The following is a 23,374-nucleotide window of genomic DNA, read 5'->3' as shown; positions in this document are numbered from 1 at the left end:
GGAGCCACTGGCTCCTAATTTATGTAATGAAGGTTTAATAGCCAATTGGAACATCCAATATCATTAACAGCCAGTGTTAGTCTCATCCAGATTTTTTTTTTTTTTTTGGATAACCAGAGGTGTGAGCGTTTGATAGGTGGAATGTGTGATTAGCGCCTGCTGTGTGATGTATGTCCCGTCTCCTCTGGAGCAAGAAACCACATTTTATCACATCTCACATTTTAACGGTTTGTTCTGTTTCAGCCTCTGTTGAACTGCAGGAAATCTGCATCTTCTGCTTCTAATATTCATTTTTTTTTAAAAATATTTTCAAACACCTTTGACCCTTTTTTTGTCGTTATTAGCACTTTTCTATATAAATGATTCTTTCAGTGTGTACAGATGGTTATTTTTGGACACTGCGGGGGCACTCTGGCTCTGACACTTCTTACTACGGGCTGCTTGTCATGTTGGTGATGTAGGAGTTGAAATTTATTATACTGGACTTGTTCTAAGTCATAAAACTAAGATGTCTGAAATGGAAATGCAGTACTGAGAAAACAGCAGAATTGGAGCACAGTTATATTTGATTTTTTTTTTTTAGGAGCGGTGCACAAAATGATCCTCTGTGTCTCTGTCATCTTGTGTGTCTTTTGCAAGTTTTATTTATTTATTGCAACATTTACTTGCTCATGTTTGATCTGATGGGAGCCCTCCGTTGGTGTCATTTACCGTACGCTATTCGTGGCCTTAAAATTGCTAACACATAACACAGAATTGAAATAGAAGTACTTTTTTTCCGTTTTCTCCCGTGACTTGATGAAGATTGTTTGTGACAGCTGCAATAACATGAAAATATAGATGGACGTTACTCAGTTGTTTACCACATTCGGTTCATGCACGGACACGGACGAGATTCCAACAACAATATCAGAGAGATATATTCACTCTAACAATCACACTGCAGAAAACAACACCACTCAAAGTATGTTTGCTTTTTCCATTATGCCCTCTAATGCATACTGACAGATTCTTCTTATTTGCATTGACATTTACGTGTTTGCGATGATTACCAGAGACTGATTGGAAAAGACTGAAAGCATGATTGAGACGGAAATACACGATCAACATAAACAACTAAATTAGCAGGAGAAAACATTAATAAAATTGTTTTCTGGTCTTTGTGTGAAATCCACTATATTTACATAAATACAATCAGCACATTTTAACGGTTGGCTTGGGAATTTCCTTTCGATGCAAGCAGCTATGCATATAATATGAGTATTGCAAGCCTATAAATGCTTCCCTAAATGCTCTCATAATGACCTCGGGGTAGGTCTGTTCATTGGAGCGATATCAGTCTTGTGGTAAGGATATGTTAGCTGTATTAATGCCTGTCAACATCTCAGGTTTGAAGTGTCTTGACTCCATTTTCATTCAAATAATCTGACACCGCTCAGGACCCGCAGCTTGTCCCTGCATCTTTTTGCCCCCCTCCTCATCTGGTCATGTGATCACCCGGTGGGGAGGTACGGGGTGTCACTGTGGTAGTTGTAATCTGGGCACACCTTCTGCACCAGCTTGTAGTCGGTGCTGTAGAAGGTGATGAAGATGCAGATGACTTTAAAGGGCTTGGAGCACAGCCAGGACACGTGGCTCTGGGTCTGCTCCTGCGGGCAGCTCTGCGAGGGGTCGTGGGCACACAGCGAGTTCCTGGTGCCCTTCTCCACCTTCTCGTACTCCACCCTGCAGTTGAATAGCTTAGTGTCCTTGGTCTCCAGGGCCGTCTGCTGCTGCTGGTGGTGATGGTGGTGGTACTGCTGGTGCTGCTGGTGGACCTGGAACTCCACAGCTTTTGTCGGTGGAACGAGTCCCACAGACACGTTGCCCTGGCCGGTCGAGTTGTGGCGGAAGTAGACGCTGAAGGTCCCGTTGCCGTGATCCACGATTTTTCCAGTAATGAGAAGATTGAGCTTCACCGTCTTGATGTTGGAATGGAAATCACCCCAACCGAACATCTTCTTGAACTTGCCGGTCTTGACGATGGGCCTCCGTTTCGTCCTTGATCGAGGATCACGCGGGTTTGAAACGTTGTAAAGCCAGTTCCACTGCTCCCGTTTAGAGTACGAGTCGACTTCGTCGTAGTTCAGGTCCAGAGAGGTGAAGTTCTCTTTGCCATAGAGGGTCTGGGACAGCAGACGGCTGATGGAGAAGGCCTTGCTGCTCTCCGTCCAGTAGGTCTTCAATTTGGGTTTTGAGCTCTCTCTCAAATCCGAATTACCTGAATCAGCACTGTTAGCCTGGAAGCACAAACAAAAATCCCCATTACTGACAAAAATCAAGCACTCAGAGTTCGTTCCTTCAACAAGGCTACACAAACTTTCTAGAAAATGTCTCTAAATTTGACATTTCTAAAAGATATTGCAAACATTTTATCTGCTTCTGGATCTGGAATTTCATCACAGTACATGTGGTGTCAGATGTGAGGCAGGATGAAATGTGCATTTAAACTACCGCATCAGTCATTTCAGCAAATTCCCCAAAACAGCACATGTTTACATTGAAGTGACAAAGCAGCCGTAGGAAGTATGACTCTTGTTCACCTGCACCAAGAGAAGAAATAGTTTGGTATCAGCTTAAGTTCTCAGACCTTCACAGTTGTAATTTTAACTCTTTACTGCAATGTTTCCCAACAATAACCAAGTCAATCGATCCTAACCAAACAGTAACCATAGCATCATTTTAAAGAGCTCAGACAAAAGATGTCGTCCTGCTGATGGAGTCTATGGACAAACAATGCAGTCTGATTACAAATAACTTAAATCGATCATGTTGCTATAGCACCAGCTAAGTGCGAAATGTTGTCAAATTTTGTAGAATTGCTTCCAGCTGATTTGTGAGTGTGATGACAAAATGTTTTAGAGAGTTTATCTCAGTCACGCCTCCCAGAACTTGGCAATGAATTACAGGATAACAATATGAGATGTCATTCGTCAAAAATCACCACTAGATGTCATTAAATCCCAGACACTGGAACTTTAATCCTCCACAAACCAGGATCCCTTTCAAATTCCATCAATTTAACAATTTACAGATTACATCCATTGCTAATGTTCCACTGCAGGAATCAACGTGATCTATAATTAGTGATGTAGAAACTGAGTGTGTGGATTCTGGAAGGTGGATGTGTTTGCAGTATGTCATTAATCAGATTGAAGGTGCATCTTGTAGCAGTCCAGTGATTAATGTTTGCTGTTTCCTGCTCAGTTTTTCTTAGTTTATTTGCTGAAAACACAGACTCAGACAGACCCAAACCTTAATTTCACCGTAGATGCCATGCCAGGATATTGTAGAAAAGTTTTTAAAATGTTTTCATTAAGCGTAATCCAGGTCTTTGTAGAATTGTTTAGTGTCGGCATTCTGCCTGACATTAGTGTTGGGTGGACATGTGCATGCTGAGTGCTCTGAAGTTGAAATCTATTGACGCGTTTGTAGGATATCCTGCGAACTAACAGCAGTAGCAGTAGGACAACGTCAAATAGAGATGATGTGTCCACCATCAGCATGTCAGCACCTATAACAAATGGTGCTCACGCTGTAACTGACTCTTACAGCGTGTGAACCGTCGTGTGTGTGGCGTCCTAATCAAGATTAAGGGCATTCCTGCCATACATCGAGATGAATGAAGCGCTTCTCAGGCACAGACGTGATGCAACAGCAGACTATTACCTGCTGAATGTGGCCTGAATGGATGATTGATGATTCGGTCTGCGTCTCCTCTCTAACAATCACACAGATGAGAGAAGATTCCCCGTGAACCCCGCAGAGGCCCGTGACAGTGATGTCCAAACCCGGGCTGATGAACGTGACAGCAGATCTATCTGGTCGAAGCGTTTACATTTTGTACCTTCGCCCCCCAATCGATACTCTGAAAATAAGGTCTCTCATTCAGAAAGTTCACTGAATGACATTGTAGCACTGTAGGTCAGCGTGTCTGGAGCTCGCTGAGTAAACTGTTGCAGGATCTTTGAGTGAGGCTGGCGTTCATTTCATGAACTTCAGAGTGGAGGAGCTTGAAAAGATGGCCTCAAGTTGTTTTGACGAGGCCTCGATGATGAATGACCTGACTTGGATGAACCATTAGTGACATCGTGGAGACTTTGGCTCAGTTATCTTTCCTTCTCTCTGAATTCAGGAATGCAGTCTGAGCGTTTTTTAACTGCAACATGTTACACGGAGTGAAATCAAAGCCTTTAAACCCAGAAACCATTTGGAGATCGCCAAATCTGTGTAGCTGGTTGGTTTTAAAGAGGAAAAGGAAGCTGCAGGACCTTCAGTGCAGAATGTTTGTAGTGACGAGCTGAAGAGAAATATGAATTTCAGCGGTTTCCTGGCGCAGTGGGGCAGTTAAACTGTATTAATGAACACCACCTTTTGTCTTCCATCGCTGGAAACAAAAGTCTGCCATGTTGCCTCACTGGTGATGTATTGTAAAAAGATAAAGTGAGTGTGAGGATGAGGGAGGCTTCCTGTTCAGGATTTATTGGCACCATTATAGTCAAACATAAAGCTCCTTAGGATGTAAAAGTAGCAGTGAAACAGTATCTTATAGACTCTCAGCCAAGCGGCTATAAAGTCGATTATGACATTATAGCTCAGTTTTTATTCTTGGGTTTAATGATGTTTAAGGTTTCAGCTTGTTTCAGCTGTTTATTTTCATTTAAAAGTGAAAAGGGTTCAAATAAACACATTTTTATAGGATTATACAGCAGATAATTTCACTACATTAACATTAGTGTTTTAGTCGGTCAAATATTATGTGAACTTCTGTTAAAAATCAAAGGCTTTGGTTAAATGGATTTCTTTCTTATTTTATGATATTTTTATTGGGATTTTCCATACTGCAGCACAAAAAAACAGAAACATGTCAAAAAACAAAGTGAAACAAAGGATTAAAAAAAGAAATGTAACGAAGAAATGAATGACACTGCTGCATCACAAGTACAATGAGAGAGGTGGACGGCGCGCTGTGGGGTGTGTTTCTGGTCGGGTTCAGCCTCATACTGAGCAAGGATATCCAAAAATGGCTGCCAAATATCTGAAACTTTGTTAAGACTTCATGCCATATCGAACTTTCTCCATACGCACGACAGCAGTGAGCTCACTAAACTTAAACTGAGGCTCAGTATCTTACCTCCAGAGTCTGAAAAATACTGTTTGTGATTATCATTCAGTACATAACATTGTTTTGACGCTGTGTTTAGTAGGAAAGAGAAAACCCACATGGTGCAGTCTCTGGACCAGGTTAGTTAAATGGACTTCTTATTCCTGATCTCTTGTGAGTTTAAACGTGAATTCAGTTTTACACGTTTGCAATGATCAGTAGTACACAAATGATCTCTAAATGACCTTTGACCTGCGGTCCAAACTGTGTTTTACATCAACGTTTCTCCTCTGAGTTGTGAAAAGACTTTAGTCTCTAATGATCAAATGAAATCTCATTTTCGTAGCGCAGTAATTACTGAGGCTTCTCAGTAACTGGGTTTCATTCTCAATGGAGTCCCGAAACCAGATCAAGGGATATTAGGAAAGCGCTTTAAGCTGGTTTAAGTGACTGTCAGGCTAATTAGTGACTGTTTGTGTGCGGATGTAACATTTTAAGGTGGAGATGAGAGGACAAACAACGCAGGTTCAGGACTCGGACGGTTTAGGATTCATCATTTTGTCAGTTCAGATGAGAAGCACCTTCATTTTCTGCAGCCTCATGTTCTGAATCATCCCGTACGAGAAGGCGCTGCTGGAATCACTTTTTTTTTTTTTTTTTTGTGGAGGGATTTCTTCACTGTTTTCTCCCGAGATTATCAAAATTAAACAGCACATCTGAAGTTCATGCCCAGTCCTCATCAGACCCGAGTCCTTGTTGTGGAGACTTGTTCTGTTGTCACCGGCGTTCTGTTTGGTCCCCAAACTGTGACATGCAATTAGCTTTCATCTAAAGCACCTGACAGTCTCTGGATTAGAGCACTCAGAGGCACATTCACGGAGACCCCACTTCACGGATTAGAGCCCAACCTGTAATCCAGCCCGGGGAGATTAGGCAGATCAGAGGCAGTCCTGACTGAAGCAACGTTTATATCCAGAACACCCCGACTGACTGCAGCAACACTCGGAGGGCCAAGATTTACCTCTCGCCAGCTTCAAAAACATGCAAGCAAGGCACAAAGAAAGAGTGTGTGTGTGTGTGTGTGTGTGTGTGTGTGTGTGTGTGTGTGTGTGTGTGTGATGCATGACTGTGTCTGAAACAGATAGTGCAGAGAGGAAAGAGGGAAGGTGTTGTGGTATAAAGGACAGGAGAAAAACAAACATGGCAGCGTAAAGGTCAACAGTCACACTTTGATAACTTTGGGTTTAACAGATATTGCTCTGTCAATATTGGATTTTATTGAATATCAAATAAAGGACAAACTATATCATCCACGGCTCAGAGTTAAATTTATTTAGCAGTTAATTGACTTTAATTGTGCTGTTTGATTTCAGTCGTTCTTTCTGTCTGTGATGATGAAGCAAAGCCTTCGTGCGATCGTTCGTCACACGTTTCATATGTCTGTGAAATTTCTCAGATTAATTCATTTGAATATTTAAAGAGATGAAAGATGAAATTATTCAGTATTTCACCAGAAAAAAAGCAAAGATGTCTTTTTTTTACTCCTATTAATCATCTGTGATGAATCAGTGGAAGGGTCCAAACCTCCAGGTTGAGAGCTGAAGGACTCAACCAGTGATTTCACACGTTTTAGCTCATTTATTCCAAATGCTCAATGTGTTTTTCTAAATTGTTTATCTGTGAAGTAAATAAAAGTCACACAAAAAATCTGCACACCGCACTCAATTTAATTTAACAGAACAACGTTTTGATCTTCAACTGAAATAATTAGTAAATTAAATGATTAGCTGAAAATTAGTCCGCAGCTATTTTGCTAATTGTTTCGATTTTGGACTGTTGGTCGGACAAAATGAGCAATTCGAAGGCATCAACTTGAGATTTAGGAAATTAGAACAACCATTTTTCACCATTTTCTGATATTTTATAAACCAAAATCTGTTAATCGTGAAAATAATCTTCAGATGAATCAATAATGGATAAAAGTGATCAGCTGCAGCCGTCACATGGACACAAACACCGTAACTCAGCCGGCTGTGATCTGCATGATTATAGAGTCAGAGTGGACCAATCAGAGCGCTGCTGGACACCGTCTCCACAAGGGGACACCTGATGGAAATATTTACGATAAAAATATAGAAAAGATAAGAACACTTTGTAATCGGTGATTCTGATCAGTGCCATATAAAGAAATATTATTATTATTATTATTATTATTATTATTAAGATCTACGTCATCACAACAATTAAGCAAAATAGAATCCATGAATGAACTATTCCTATAAAATGGTACAAAGAGAGAAACAGTACAAATATTAGAAAATGTAAAAAAATAGAAAAACATGTACAAACTTAATCCTTTAAGATTAACGCCCACAAAAAGGTAAATCCTGTATCGTGTTCTGGGAACAAATGATCACAATGGAAACGCTTCTTTTCCACAGAAACTATCAGAAAGAAAAAACAGCAGCTGTTTATCTGTGACGTTATCATGCGGCTGTTTTTTAGATATTTTAATTTCCTGCCAGCCGTTGCTTTCATATTCGGCACAATAAGAAAATCTATTATCAGACTCCTGAAGTGATTTTCTCTTGCTTTCGGTCAACAAATCCCATGAAAACGATCAAAGCCAGAACTGAATGTGTCTGCAAACAAGTGTGTGTGTTTATCAGAGCCTGGTGAAACTTCTTCTTCTTCTGTTGTCCAGAAACGATTAAAAACACATCAGAGAGCCTCACAGTCGCACCGGCTGACATGTTCCTTCATTAGCATGAACACACACACACACACACACACACTCCATCCAACACACTGTGTACTGTCTAGCTGTAAATACTCGCTTGGAGCATCAAATGTGTATTAATCTGCCTCTAAAAATAGTCCTGAACAAATGTACTTTTTACTCCAGTTTGAGTAACGTTCACTGAAGCCGCAGAGTTCGGCTCCTGTAGGAAATGACTGAGCTTTTTCTAAAAAAAATCAAAGTCTATATTAGTGACCCACTTTTGAAGATTTATGTCTTCACAGAGACCCAATGGGCTTGAGGCTGAGTGCCACAGACAGGGAAGTCGGGAAAGGTTACAAGACGAGCTAACGCGTTGTTGGTTTTAAGCTTTTTGTGCGATTTGTCGACGGTAAGAAAAACTGAATTTCTTCTCATCCTTTCAAACTTGGTTGAGGAGCTTTAACGGAAACATGCGGCGGCCTGCTTGAAGCTCGACAGCTGCACCTGAAAACTAGTGAAGCTAGAAAAAACTTTCTGATGCTGATGTTATTTCACCGGTTTGGGTTTCTTGTGTCTTTGGCTCAGATTTAAAAGCAGTGGGAACTTATTTTCTTAATCAGTGTCAGACTTTAAGAGATTAGTTTTTCTGATTTCTGTTTTTCTCTGAGCTCCTCTCACTGGGTTAGAGTGGGTGGGGCTCAGTTGGAAAACGTTAATTCTGTGCACCAATTGGAATTGAGCAACGGGTTGTTTCACTGTCAAATCTGGTTTCTGACTATATGATAATAATACTAATAATATACTTAGAACTTTAGCTTGTTTGCCTGAAGTTTAACTTTGTTGCACGTTTTGGTATATTCAGAATATTTAATGTTATGGAGACATTTCAGAGGCTTTAAAGAAGATAAATAAAAGTAAAATACATCAGTTTAGTTTTGCTCTTTCATGCAGTCACATACAGACTCGTGAGAGGTGAAAAACAAAGCAGCAGAAGCCGAAATATCCCCATTTTTTTTCCATCCATAGTATCCTTGTAGCGCCTACATTTCCCATAATTCAAACAAAAGCATCTTTAGACTCTACCTGCCTGGAAAATGGCTTTCAGCCTCCATTTGCACAGTTTGTGAGACGGGCTAAAACTCAGCGAAGTGGCCCTTTAATACAAGAAAATACACTAACTTGCAGAAATTCCTGGCAGTCAAAGCCTTGTACAAATAAAATAGAAAAAAATGTCATTTGCAATATATATAAAATACTGTATTTGTCATTCAAAGACACTCAAACATATCTCCAAATCATATTCAGAGGCTTTCATTTCATGTCTCAGAGTTTATCCAACTTTTCGACCCTCAGTTTGTCATGAAGGAGTCTCCCAAACCCCATTAACCGTCTGTTAATATTATTCCCAGACTCGGTGTATGAGGCAGAATCCCTGGACAAGATAACACAAACAGCATCGGTATGCAGGAGTCCTTTAGGAAACGACTCTCAGATTGCCAGATGCTGCATATAGGCAGGCTGTTGGACAAACCTAAATGCTATCTGCTCTTGGCGAGGCTGTGATAAGGCGCAGGCGTCCGCTCTTTGAAACAGGAAGATAAACAAGCCCGGCTTCCCTCGGGAGGATATTCTATGGGCTGGACCAGCGAGGAGCCAACAAATTCCACCTTTAATAGAACCACCGGAGGAGCCAGATGACTCGGCGGTGGGCTGTGCACAAAACCTTACGAGGAAGAATGAAAGTGTGTGTCAGTTTTCATTTACCTGAATGCCGCGGCTGCTGTGCGGGAGGATTTGTGAGCGCGACAGTTGGAGTTCAACAGTAGGAATCGAGAGGCAGCGGCTGATGGCAGATTTCAGCTGCCACTCTGCAGCCTTGATTGGATGGCGTGCGCTCAGAGTTCAGCTGCAGCATCCAGAAATTAATAGTGTTGTTGTCTTTCTCTTTTTCTTTCTTTTTTTTTTTTTTTTTTTTGCACACTGCAAAAAGTTTGTGCGGGTTTATTTACTTTTTCAAATTTCAGGCATTAAAGTGATGCTCTTATCCAGAGAGGCTTAAAGTGTGAGGAGCTAATAGGGGTTAGCGTTTGGCTGAGGGACATGTGGCTGTTGTGGGATCAAACCTGTGACCTTTCGGGTATGAGATCTAACGTTTCGCTCCACCACTCCCAGCAAAAGCTTATTTTAATCTAATTTATGACTTTCGGATGCCATGAGTCACAACCCCAATTCCAGAAAATAGTTGTGACTCTGTGTGAAACGTAAATAAAAATAGACTTCAGTCATTTACAAACGAGCTGTGTTTGCTGATGAGCTCATGTAGTAACATCCTTCATCCAATCATGTGTTCACAAAGTGGTGAGCCTCTCTCCATCCTCACTTGTGAATGACTGAGCCTTTCCAGGATGCTCCTTTTAAACAATATCATGATACTCTCACCTGTTACCAATCAACCTGTTTACTTGTGGAATGTTCCAAACAGGTGTTTCTGGAGCATTCCACATCTTTCCCAGTCTTTGAAACATGTTGCTGCATCAGATTCAGAATAAGCAGATATATACAAAAAAATCAATGAAGCTGATGAGGTCAGACATTAAATATTTTGTCTTTGTACTGTTTTCAGTTGAGTTTATGTCAAAAAGGTTGAGCAACATTTTTGGAATTGTGCTTCAATTCAAGAAGAAATTTATGAATCCATGAAATATCTGCTTCCATTTCGAGCCACTTCCTCCAGACAGGAAGCCGCTTTAAGACTCTTTAGTGTGTTGAAACCGTCTTTTAGCGCATTTTCCGACGGGCCGTTTGGGATATGATTGTCGTCATACTCATTTACAGTGAATTTAACTTGTCTTGCCTTGTGAGCTCCCCCCGAAGTTGAGCTGATGGATCAACTGAGGGCATTTGACGCCCACTAAGAGTTTAGGTCTATATTCTCGCAGTGATATCAAAGTGTTACCTGAGGGGGGTCAGAGATGATGACAAATCACAAAGTGTGTCAAGACATCACAGGCAGCTGTGGATGAAGCCGAGTCCTATCACTGCAGCGCTGCTTTGAGAGGCCGGGGCACAATTATTACCATGACTTCTGAGGAGGATAAATACTGTACGCGGACAGACTGCGGGATATTAGAGCGGGGCAGTTTGAAGAGGGAGGTGGAGGAGGAGGAGGTGGGGGGAGAAGGGAAAAAAAACCCTAGCCACCAGTTTTTCAACTTACCCAGAGGAAAAACGCATAATCATATTATTTCACACACGACTTGGTTCAAAGGCGGCCAAAATAAGTTTGTGAGGTTCCCATGGGTCTGTCAATCTGTTGAAGGAGCTGCAGGCGAAAGCTTAGGATGCACCAAGTACGAAACAATTATGATCATCCCATTAAAGCATGGCGAAGCAATTTGGCAGCCTGGTCTGGAAAAAAACACCCCCATCAAATGATGCTGCGAGATCAGCTCACACTACCATGATGCTATTGTACATATAAGTCACATATTTAATGCCGAGTGTTTGTCTTTATGGTGGGACAATAGGAGAATCCATGTTAGTTAATGTCATTCTTCTGAAAGAGAAGAATCCTCCTGTTCCTCCAGAGCAGGAAGGCTTCGTAAAGTAAAAAAAAAAAAGGAAGGGGGGTGAAATGATTAGTGCGCTTAGTCAGCTGTGAAATTGAGTTTATGGTTTTCAAGACGGTGAATTCAATTCGATAATGGGTATTAAGTTGTAGAGAATAATTAATAGTAATTGACTTCTTTCCATCACTATGCAAATTAAACACAGATAACACCACGGGAGCTTTTTAGGGCCAGTCAAGTTTGTAGGGATTAAGTTTATGGAATTTTTGTTGGAGAGAGGAGTGGCTCCTGTTCGCCGTTGATTGCTTTGTTGACAGATTTATCAGTGGGTGAGGGGTTACTGTCTCTGCAAGGATTAAAGGAATTGGGTTGTCACAAACTGTCAAGGCATTGAGTTAGGAGCATTCTGGTCTGTTTGTCATAATGGGCTCAGGCTGTTCTCCGCCGTACTGTCAAATACATTCTTATTGAGCTGCATCTGTAAATGGGAGAAGGGAGGGGAAAATGCAAAATAAGGATTGAATGGATAGTGCTGAGGGGGAAATATCCAGCGGGACTGTGTGCGGGAGGATTTGTCAAGATGCAGATTTGGGATTTGGGAAGCTTGTGTTCACACTGACATTTGTTAATTCCTGAAGATATTAATGAGGCGATGCATGCAGCAGTTAGGAATCTGGTTTGTGGTGGCGAGGTTTAAGGAAAACGTGCCTTTAAGTCGACTAGAAACAGGCAAACAAACAAATGTAAGAGGAGTCTGAAGCTGAAGAACCTTTTTTTTTTTTTTTTTTCACATTCTCAGATGTTGCAGCCATAAATTCAGACTAAAATCTTCCTGAAGCTGAAAGTCACTCATCAAAACCTCTGTTTGCAAACATTCCTCAATCCTACCGGAGAGGTGCAAACATCAGTGAGACAAAATGATGTGAGACTAGAAAGACGGAAAATCAGAATGACATTTAACTCACCAGAGAGATGAGTGACAGCAGCAGCAGCAGCAGAGCGGCAGCCCAAAGACATGTGGTCTTCATGCCGCCCCTCATGTCAAACCGTCCTTGATCTTCTCGGCTGAAAACCTCCTTCTGACCGAGCCGCTATCAGCTGCTGGACTTGAGGAGGAATAAAGAGTGAGGGAGGCGGTCCTGAGGCGAGGGAGCAGAGATGGAGCTTCTCAGGCACATTCAGGAGGGTCAGAAGTCGGCAGCTCCAACGGGTTTAGTGGTTGGAGGTCTGGAGGCGCTGTGGGGAGCAGCAAGGTGTTTGTACACGAGTGTCAGAGAGGAAGGATGTTTTATATCTGAGGTTCAGAGAGAGAGAGGGAGAGCGGGGGAGGGATGGAGACACAAACAGAGAGCGAGGAGGGGGGAGCAGAGGAGGAGGAGGTTCACATTAGACACTTTTGAGGAGCAACTTTTCTTTGAGCGTAGTGCTGGGCTGCCATCTAGTGGCGGCTCTCCTCTCCTACATCAGGTTTAGAGCTTTTTGAGTGTGCGTGGAGGAGTTCATGTTGGACACTGTGCTCATAACAAACTGTGACTTTAATTCTCTTTTTAACGAGGCTATTAAAGCATCCTTCAGTCAACGTTGTTTCACTCAGAAAGATGCTGAAATACTCTCTTGGAGCCCTTTAGACTGTTGGGATAATTCTCTTTTTACTGGATTACCGGAAAAACTTTTTCATTTCATGTTCCTGCAGATCATTAAGGTCCTTCTCGGCTTTTCTTTTAAATGTTCCTCATGTGTCTGAGACCTCCTGCAGTTCTTACACTGTGGATCTGTCTGGATATTAGAAAGGCAAACTGGACCTGTCTTTATAATCTAGTTTTTAAATTGGATTGACGCAATTTTACTTAACATTTTATGGTTTTATTGTAGGATTTTTTTAAATTTTGTGTTAGGGTTATTGTCTTGCAAAGTTGTCTTGTTCGTACATGTTGATAAGATAAGCTACTTTTTACCTGAAATGACAAAAGTTTAACATTTAAGTTTTTGAGCTAAATAACAATGCTAATATACTTGACATTTTTTTTGGTCACACAAACAAAAAAGAATTAATTTACTAATTATTTAATCATTTAATAATCAAAAAACTCAAACTGCCAAAAAGTGCAGAATGTAATTGTTCCATACAGTGACCAAACTCACCTACAGTCGACATTCAAAAGCAGCAGTAAGAGTCAAATTTGTGCTTGAAAAAATAATGACATGCGTTTATGATAATAAGGTTTTTTAAAGTTCACCATCAAATACAAACTCAGTCAGTAATGAACATCTTCATCAAAGAGGATTTCAGTGATTTATTATTGCACTTCTTTAAAGTTTGTGCTTGAAGGACAACAAATTAGAAACTTTATATCGTTTAAATGCGTCTAAGTTTCAAAAACATTGAATCCTACACTTCCCATAATGCAATGCAGTGGCATCTATAGCCTGTAAACACACATCTTCAAAACTCCATGTTCCCAATTTGTAATGTAGCTTCTGGTTAAAAAATGTGGATTCAGATTTCCTCCACTGAGGCCAGCTGAATACTTTATTTCTGGTCTGACAAAACTCCTCCGTGACACATTTCCAGTGGCTGAAAGGTAATAATCATCACTACTAAACTGACGTGGCAAAAAGAAAAAAAAAAAAGATAACTGAGAAGTGGGCACAACCAATCCCAGTCTGATGCAGGTGCAGGAGAGAAAACAGTGACAAAGGAAGAGCAGAGGATGGAAAGTCAGCGTGTTGACAGTCTCTGTGTTTCCTTTGTTACTGAAAAGACAAGGGGGTGTAAAATAGTGGAGTGACCCTGAAAGCACCTTAAACATCCCATAATCTACACACACACACACACACACACACACACACAAAAAAAACACATGATAGGTTTTCATCACTTCTGGGCACATTACACAGACTAACATTCATTTCCTGGAGACTTACCCAAACCCTAACAATAACCACTACTTGGCTAACCCTAACTTTACCTTAACCTAAACCTAACCCTTACCAAGCCAAGCACCCACCTCAGCTTCTACCAAAACCTTACCCTAAGCCTTTACCTTAACTCAAATCTTCATCCAAATCTAATGATCAACACTGTGGGAACCTGCATTTTGTCCCCTTAAGTAAGGTGAGTCCCCACAATGTGAGTAATACATGAACACACACACACACACACACACAGTCGTGTTTCCATCATTTTTGGCCACATTACATAAACTTACATTGGTGTCCTGGAGACTTACCCAAACCATAACCATACCCACTACTTGCCTAACCCTTAACCTTGACCTTACTCTAACCTTAGCTCAAGTCTTGGCCCTAAAATTCAATGATTTACATTATGAGGACCTGCATTTTGTCCCCATAAAGAAGTGAGTCCCCACAATGTGAGTAATACATGAGTACACACACAGTCACGTTTCCATCATTTTTGGCCACATTGTATAAACTTACACTGGTGTCCTGGAGACTTACCCAAACCATAACCATACCCACTACTTGCCTAAACCTTAACCTTAACCTTACTATAACCTTAGCTCAAGTCTTGGCCCTAAACTTACATTACGAGGACCTGCATTTTGTCCCCATAAAGAAGTCAGTCCCCACAATGTGAATGTGTAAACAGATCTATGTCCCCACAATGTCCACACACACAAACACACTTCTTTACTTTTAATCAAAACCAAAAACTTGATATTTCATCCAGTGTAAAGATGGTGGAAGCCAATTTAACAAGTTGATGTGAGAGCAGACTGAGCACCATTTAGAGACTGACTGTGATGATTTCAGACTTATTTCATGACTGTTCCACCTTAAGTCCAATGATAAGTCCCATGATATTCTTCACTTTTCTTGTTGTTGATAAAACCCATGAACAGACAAAAGCAATGAGCTGATGATAGTAAAATGTTTGTTTTGTAAACCTGATAAATCTCATTCCTCTGTGCCGTAGAGCTCCAGTGTTGTTCAAAACCATTAAAAACACGAATCACACTGATCATTTATATTTGGGGTCAATCTCATGTGGAGCACCAATGTGTATCAATCCGCAGCAGAAAATAGTCCCCAACCATTTACTGCTGTTCAAATAACATTTAGGCTGTGTTAGGAAATGACTCACCTTAACATTTATTCCTCAGAGGGAACAGGTATTAATAGGTTGTTTACAGGGCCACGGTGCTGATTGCTGACGGTTCGTATTATTTATCGTCAGTAAGGCAGAAATGACATTTGCATGACATGAATGATTTGAATTTATTGGTCTTTCTTTCTCTTTAATCGCTTTCCACAACGTCCCAAAGTAAAGAATCTGAGCTTTTAAAGCAGGTGACTCACTCAAAGGAGTCGACTGCTGATATCATGGTTAAATCTTTAATTGCATCTGGGCAGAAATAAAGTGAGTAACACCAGACGAAATCTACAAACCACAAAAGGTACTTTACTACAACCAAAAGAATCAGTTGTGAGAAATAAAATCTATACAAAAAATAGTCCCCAACCATTTACTGCTGTTCAAATAACATTTAGGCTGTGTTAGGAAATGACTCACCTTAACATTTATTCCTCAGAGGGAACAGGTATTAATAGGTTGTTTACAGTCACGTTATGACAATGACTCGTTAAAACCAGATGGAGGGCAGGAAGTGAAATCCACAATGGACAAGATGAAGGAAAGTTCTTTCTGTGCCAGTTTAGATGAAATTACGAGAGAAACGTATAAACAGAAAATCAGAACATATGTTGGATGTGACTTTTACATTATGAAGAGGCGCATTTTTTCAAACTTTAATGATAGTTTTGCACGCTGTAGATATAACCATCTTCATCATTCAGACGTCATTCTACTCTAGAAACCAAATGAAAGCATATAAGAGTATGGATCCATGACCTCTGTACCAAGGTACTCCAGGATGATTGTCGTTTAGTTTTTGCTAGGGTGCGTCACTTTTATTGTCCTGTGGATTAACTGAGCAACAGACATTCAGGGCCACGGTGCTGATTGGTGATGTTTATGCTACGATTGTTTGCTAGGTTAACCACTTGCAAAGATCCAGTGAAATGTCGCTTAAGATGTGGATTGTCTCGAAACAAGATGGAGAAATCACTGCAGTCCATTGCAATTGCATGACGGTACGTTATTTACATCTCTTGTGAAACTGTTAACACCGCTTAGCCCTGTTGCTTGTATCTATTACTTTAAATTGATCACTATAGATTAAAAAAAAAAAAAAAAAAAAAAAAGCTAAACAGCTGATTGGTCATGTGAGTTAAATGTTTGCAACATCAGGACTTATTTGAAAACAGAAGCAAAAAGGCAAAAACCATCTCAAGTGAGTGTGAAAACCTTTCATATAGTTTTTTCAAATTTTGCAGTTTCCATCAAACTTTTCTAAGGTGATACTTCCAAAGGTGAATGAAAAGGAGTTAGAATCTCACTCATAATTCTCTTAAAAAAAAAAAAAAAAACTAGTCTATCAAGATTGATTATGGTATGTTCGTTAAAAAAAAAATCACCATCAGCCTGAAAACTAACTGCCACGAACATGTCATAGGTTTTAGTCTTTTCATGGGATCTGCTGGCAAAACAATGTTATCCTTTAATGCTAATTTTAATGAATCATAGATTCTGCTCCCTCGTGAATCCATTAAGAAAATGACAAAAAAAAAGAAAGAAACGTCTCACTAACTTTCTTCGTGTTTACAACCGTGTCCTTATTTATTTTCAGTAATTCTTCCATACATATAAACAACCTGTACAAAACGGCTGAGCCTTTCCGTCATTTTCTGCTTCTTTTTCTTTCCTTTTTTTCCACAACATACAACTTGCATCATGATAACAACAGTCAGCAATATCACACATCCACTTTGCAATATTCAAACTAAACATTTTCTGTGCGATACAAAATAAATGTACACATACTTTGATATTTTTTTTTCTCCAAAAGAAAAAATAAAAAAATTGGTTATTTACAAATCCCACAACAAAAAAGTAAACATTCTCCACACCAGTTTGTTTTTACGTTGAACTCAGCAGAAGCATGTTCTCTTATTATTAACATGTTGTATAATTTTGTTGTACAGATTGTTTTTTTTTTCTTTTTACTATATTTCACCTCCTGTGGTGGCGAGAAACGATAGATGATACGGATTACTACGTGAGAAAGCCTGAAACGTATACGTTAAACGTTTGCTAAGTGACCTCAAAAGAAAAGGAAACGCCGTCTTCTTCATGATTCTGTAGGCCTCATTCAAGTATTAAACTGGATTACAGGACGGTTCGTATTATTTATCGTCAGTAAGGCAGAAATGACATTTGCATGACATGAATGATTTGAATTTATTGGTCTTTCTTTCTCTTTAATCGCTTTCCACAACGTCCCAAAGTAAAGAATCTGAGCTTTTAAAGCAGGTGACTCACTCAAAGGAGTCGACTGCTGATATCATGGTTAAATCTTTAATTGCATCTGGGCAGAAATAAAGTGAGTAACACCAGACGAAATCTACAAACCACAAAAGGTACTTTACTACAACCAAAAGAATCAGTTGTGAGAAATAAAATCTATACATATATTTACTGGAGATTCACAGCTGTTTTGTCAATTGTGACGCCTCGAAACCTCTTTTCCTGTTGCCGTCGTTTTCCTGTTGACCTTCCCGTCGCTGTTCCTCTGCTTTATGGTTTGTCTGTGGAAGAGGCAGTGTTTTATGGCAATAGAAGGTAGAAGTCACATGTGCATATCATGCTGCACTAATATAGTGCAATGTAGAGCCTGAAACAAAGAAAGGGTGGAGGCAGGCGGGCGGTCGTTTCCGCGAACAACTGATTGCAGGCAACTCCTCCATCAGCATCGTGCAGATCAGTTTATCCCACAAACACAGGCCTGTGTGCCTCGAAAAAAAAAAAAAAGAAGAAGAGAAGAAGTGCCTTCCTTTTGTTCAAGACTGTAAAAGAGATTTGAGTCAAAACCCAGTTGAGGATTGAGAAAAAGGAATCCAAACCTTTTTATGGAGATTTTCCTCTCCCTCCTCCTCTTCCCTGCGGTGACTTTTGGCAACGTACGAAGCGTCAGAGCATCCTAAGCCTCCAGCTACTCAGCGTTTTTAGGGACAAGCAGAAAAGCGCGGGGGAAGAGTTGGATGTTCAGCTGGGTCTGTCTGCAGCACCCGGCTTCTTCCTGTGCCTGAAATCACTCTTTTCTTTGCACAAATGTGGACGTGTGGGGGCAAAAAAAGGCATTTCATTGAACGCGGTGGAGGTCACTGAGGCTCTAGCAAAAGAAAATATTTAAAAAAAACAAAACAAAAGGGGGAGTGAATCGAGCTCTACTTGAGATGGTTAAACCCCACCAGTGTCTCTGCTAAGAGGATTTTCTGTCATTTCTTCGCTCTGTGTTGTGTCCATTCACGCTGCAAACATCCGTGTCCCTCACTGTAATGGCTGTGATGAAGTGGGTCTCTATGACAGGTGAAGTGCTCGGTGAAGTGTCTCCCGGAGGACTACATGTCCGTGTCCCCGTCGTAGGCGAGAGTCAGAGGTTTTAGTCGGTTGTTTTGCTGCCTCTGTCTCTGAGGTCTCTTTGGCTTTTTGCTGTGTGGAAACATGAGAGCAGAGTCAGAGCAACACTTGGAATGACGCCCAGAAAGCAAACCGCAGCACAGACTTACCGTGTGGTGACAGCACGTGACACTGCGTGCTGCAGGTGAACATGGCTGGATTCATGAAAAACAGGTGTGTTACAACAGCCCATGGGGGTGTCTTTAAAGTACATTTGGATGCTTAGTTTGTGGTTCCAAATTCATTTTTTGTTGTTAATTACAAAATAGAAACAGATTCACTTTCTCATTCTTCTCTGTGCTCAGAAATGGTGTTAAACTTAAGATTGAATAAATGACTGTCCCAGTTAACAGTTGTTGAAAGTTAAGCTTCCTGTGGACACAAATGGATGATCAGCCTTTAAAGGTAAAGCTGTATTATTTTATATTTCTCTCATTGTCAACAAATCCCATGAAAAGACTAGAACCAACACTGTGTTAAGTCAGTTTCTCAGTACTTCCTGTCTTCTCTACGCTGTCTGTGACTCATCTTCAAGCCCATTCATGCCCACTGAAGACGTAAAGTTTCTAAATGAGGGTCCTTTCCTGGAACAGCTGGCTGCTGTAGTTTTCAGTAAATGTTACTCACAGGAGCAAACAGTACATGTGTTTGGGACTATTTTCAGCAGTGGACTAACACATTTAGTGCTGTATTTAAGCAGCAGGTCTATGTGGCATCGACTCAGACTGAACTAGAGTCTGTTTTTATGGTAATGAAGAACTTTTTCCTCATCAATTACATCATCATTGTGTAACACTGTTGGACTTTTCCAGGAACTTGTTGATCAGAAGAAAAGTATAGAATATCAGCAGCATTGTTCTTTAAAAATGACTGTTCCTTTGAATGATCTGAAGAACTGGAGGTATTTCATGTTCAGAACAGCCTCAGTTTGCCTGAACTTCACTGTTTGAGAGCTGGAAATGATTCTACGCCTGTCAGAAAATGTCTGTTTCTCTGTTGACTGTATTACAGCGGGACGTTCTGCACTGATTGATATGAACCACAGCAGCAGTTTGTTTTCACGTGAAAAAGGAGTAAACGTCTGAAAGCATTAAAGGTCATTAGTGAGTTAATGAGCATGCAAACTGTGCACATGCCAGACATTTACTACTTTCTCTCCAGGGAGGGAAAAAGCACCTTCAGAGGAAGACGGCATGATTTCCAGCTTTGTGCTTCTGTCAGCTCTGCTTTAAACGATCATGTCTCAAAGTAATAGGGTGTATTATGTAAGACAGAATGTAGTATTTTCTAGGGGACTGCTGTGAAAGACAGGAAAGCTAATATTTAGTTCTGCTCTCATTCGAACGATCAGATATCAGTTATTCCACTGTTGTGTCCACAGTCCAATTAATACGTCCAAACTTCCTCCCAAAGCCTGAGACACATGATGTAATGGTCTCTGGAGTATTGAGGAAAGCTGGTAAAGACAATCGGAGGAGACACCGGGGGACGTTTCTCTGAATAGCTTCTGGGATGAAGAGCTGACAAACTCATGACCGAGGGAGCTCAAGACATCAGCAGACTTTCACACAAACAGCAACAAAAATCATCTTTTCTCTGTGGCAAAGGTCTGCCGGCTGGGACATTACAGCGCTGCAGCCGCCTTCACTATCAGTTCATCTGATTATTAGCGTCTCCATTAATCGTTCTGTCTTTAACATTTCAGAGGACAGTTAACACAATGCAGCTTGTTTTGGCCAACTAACAGTCCAAAACTCCAAAATACTCAGTTTAATGCCACATAAGTCAAAGATAAGCAGTGAGTCCTCACATCTGAGGAGTTAACTGTTCCAATGATTAAAGAATAGTTGCTGATTACTGTTAATCGACTAATAATTCAGCTCTGAGTCTTCCTACAGATACAAGAACGAGTCCAAATCCAATTTTATACACTGTGACTGTTCAAAGCTGAAAACAGAGAAAAACATCAATATGTTCAATGTGTAAAAAGGATAATGAGCTCATGATTTGGCAGGAAATGGAACGGGAGGGAAATAAAGGGAACGTGTTGCCCTACTTCCTCGTTCGGCCACAGGAGGGCAGCGTGACACCGTGCCGGTGAGAGGCGGCAAGAGGAGTCTGTAGATTTAGACGTGATCTGTGGTACAGAAATGAGTCCCTGCAGGAATCTTCAAATCTCCTTCATCTCTATCAGTCTGCTGTTGTCGAGTTCAGAGATCTGTGCTTCTACTACAGCTTTAACAAATCTGTATCGACCAATGAAAACAGAGCTACACCAGCTTTTACAGGCTCAAGGGGATGTAACCACACAGTGTCAGTGCAGGTAATTACGTCTGGACAAACACTGAGGTGTTACATGCTTGTATGAACACGCAGTCTGATGTGTGACTGATGACAGAGTAGCACAGTAGGACGCTATGCTATGCTAATATGCTAATATGCTAATGCATTCTGTTTACGCAGTCTGGTTAAAGGGACACAACACTGAGTTTTTGAGCTCACGTGAGACCAGATATATTTGATCATGTGTAAAGAGGAACGTGCATTTGTCTCCTGGACTTTCATCTGAACACTTTGGGAGCAACTTTTATCTGAACTCATCTGACCTTCAGGTTCAAATAAAATTTAAAATGCCTTCGTGGACACAGAATCAATGACGATAACCAAAAAGGTGTAAACTGAAGCTGTTTGACCTCATCACAATGTAACACACAATACTACACTGTTCATAATCCAAACATATGGATGAGACGTTTCTACTGTTTCTCAGACTTCTTTATCTTAACCTGTTGTGACTTCAGTGCCAGTATATACCTCAATAATACCGTTTTTTATAATGTTGTTTTTATGTTTAACAAAACATGACAAACTTCATCATGTTTCAGTGTTTGGTTTCATCTCAACACAAAGCAGCAGTTAAAGAACTTTAAAAGATTTCAATTGTGATTTCAATCAGTAACTTTGGTTTGTCTTTAGTTTTTGATTCTTCATTCTACAGCAGGTGGTAAAGAAAAGTAGAGTAAAAGTAAAGATTTACTACTACTGCTAATTAATACATCAACTCCAGGACAGCTCAGAGGGAAATGATGTATTTAACTCACAGCATTAATATGAGTTCTATTGACTTTGCAGATTCAGACTCACTGTCATGTCTGTCCACAAAATGTGAAGCTGGAGAGGCCTAGCTTAGTTTAGCTTAGTTTAGCATTCTAGCATAAAGTCTGGAAACGGGGGTTTCTGTACAGATTTAACAAACAATATATAATGTGTTAATTAGTGAATTTTAGGTGTTTATAGTTGTATTTTTAAACTCTGGACAGGGCCAGGCAACCTATTTCCTTTTATTTTTAGTCCTCATGCTAAGCTAAGCTAACGGTTTCCTGTATCTGATTTTACTTGTCTTAGTCCTGAAATGTTTTAATCCTGTTTAAACCATGTAAACACTTTGTAATTTTGTTTTGGAAAGTTATAAATAAAATTATTATTTTCATTATTACCTCGAGTTACGATGACAGTTTGGCTTGTGTGGTCTCATTTCTACTACAGTGATTAGAGTGATTACAGTCAGTTCAGGTGTGAACTCATTAATCAGATGTGGGTCACCTCCAAACATATAAACAGAACTGAACTAATGATCAAGTCAAAGACCTTTTATCTAAACATACAGTCAACAGCTAAACATCTATAGGGTCTAAAAAAATCTACAAGGACTAAAAAGAGCTACTCCTGGATGGTTTGTCCTCACCTGCACCAGCACCTTCACTCTCTAGTCAGGCAGGACATGTGACACTTCAGAGAGGTCACAGGGAAAGGTCAATGACTGCAGACACTTAGACTGGGGGGGGGTGTTGGGGGGGGTGAACCCTCCACATCCTCATTAGCTGCTGCTGCTTTGAGCCAGCTCTTGGCAATCGGGACAGGTGTAAGTCATCTCATGTGCATTTTGGCCCATCCAGACTGCCGTCCCATTGGTGTCAGACTCTTGGGCCTTAAGACAGCGATACACTTTGGCACAGTAGCTGCTGCTCTCACAAGAGGACGGCATGAGGGGAGCAAAGAGGAAATAAAAAGACAAATAAAAACGGTGACGTGAGGGAGGCCGGACGACAGGGAGCGGCGCTTTGACTCAGAGCGGGAGGGAACAATGAGGAGGGTTTGCGTTCATGAATGACAATGATGATAAAAAGGGGGAATTAAACTGGTCAACTCACCAAGCTAGGTATATCATAGACACTATGAATATGAGGAGCACAAATGCTCCGGCTGCTACACCATACACCCACATCTTCAGCTTCCCATCTGTGGAGGAGGAGGCTCGTCAGTTTGTCTGTCTGTTCACACTTCAACACGCCACCAGCGGCCATTCAAAGCTGCAACAGTTTATTCTGTGATGGCAA

At 40.7% G+C, this 23,374-nt stretch overlaps 2 protein-coding genes across 6 annotated transcripts in view; both read right to left on the bottom strand.

Annotated features, from left to right (window-relative positions):
• Nucleotides 1-1,471: 1,471 nt before the first annotated feature.
• On the bottom strand, nt 1,472-12,697 carry LOC143325311 (neurexophilin-1). Its single transcript, XM_076738309.1, has 2 exons — nt 12,400-12,697; nt 1,472-2,279 (listed from the first exon to the last, which is right to left on the bottom strand). The coding sequence occupies exons 1-2, from the start codon at nt 12,472-12,474 to the stop codon at nt 1,494-1,496; spliced, it is 861 nt and encodes a 286-aa protein (XP_076594424.1). The 5' UTR covers nt 12,475-12,697; the 3' UTR covers nt 1,472-1,493.
• Nucleotides 12,698-17,109: 4,412 nt separating this feature from the next.
• Nucleotides 17,110-23,374, bottom strand: part of thsd7ab (thrombospondin, type I, domain containing 7Ab) — a 135,611-nt gene continuing 129,346 nt past the window's right edge. For 2 of the 5 annotated variants that reach the window (XM_076736430.1, XM_076736432.1), the window contains 2 exons: nt 23,189-23,276; nt 22,724-22,999 (listed from right to left, as the gene is read on the bottom strand). In XM_076736430.1, coding sequence (XP_076592545.1) covers nt 22,855-22,999; nt 23,189-23,276 — 233 coding nt within the window. In that variant the 3' untranslated portion in view covers nt 22,724-22,854. Of the gene's footprint in view, nt 19,011-22,723; nt 23,000-23,188; nt 23,277-23,374 lie in introns of those variants that run through there. The other 3 variants (XM_076736431.1, XM_076736435.1, XM_076736433.1) reach the window with 3 other exon arrangements.

Source organism: Chaetodon auriga, chromosome 8, assembly GCF_051107435.1.
Source record: "Chaetodon auriga isolate fChaAug3 chromosome 8, fChaAug3.hap1, whole genome shotgun sequence".
Lineage (NCBI taxonomy): Eukaryota > Metazoa > Chordata > Actinopteri > Chaetodontiformes > Chaetodontidae > Chaetodon > Chaetodon auriga.
Note: the sequence above shows the minus strand (reverse complement) of the source record. Positions and strands in the feature narration are given on the sequence as shown.

Bases quoted from the DNA above. Each gene is read 5' to 3' on its own strand.
- LOC143325311 (XM_076738309.1), bottom strand. From the start codon at position 12,474: ATGAGGGGCGGCATGAAGACCACATGTCTTTGGGCTGCCGCTCTGCTG. The intron at 2,280-12,399 runs GTGAGTTAAATG...TTGTGCTTCCAG, and splicing joins TGCTGTCACTCATCTCTCTG to GCTAACAGTGCTGATTCAGG.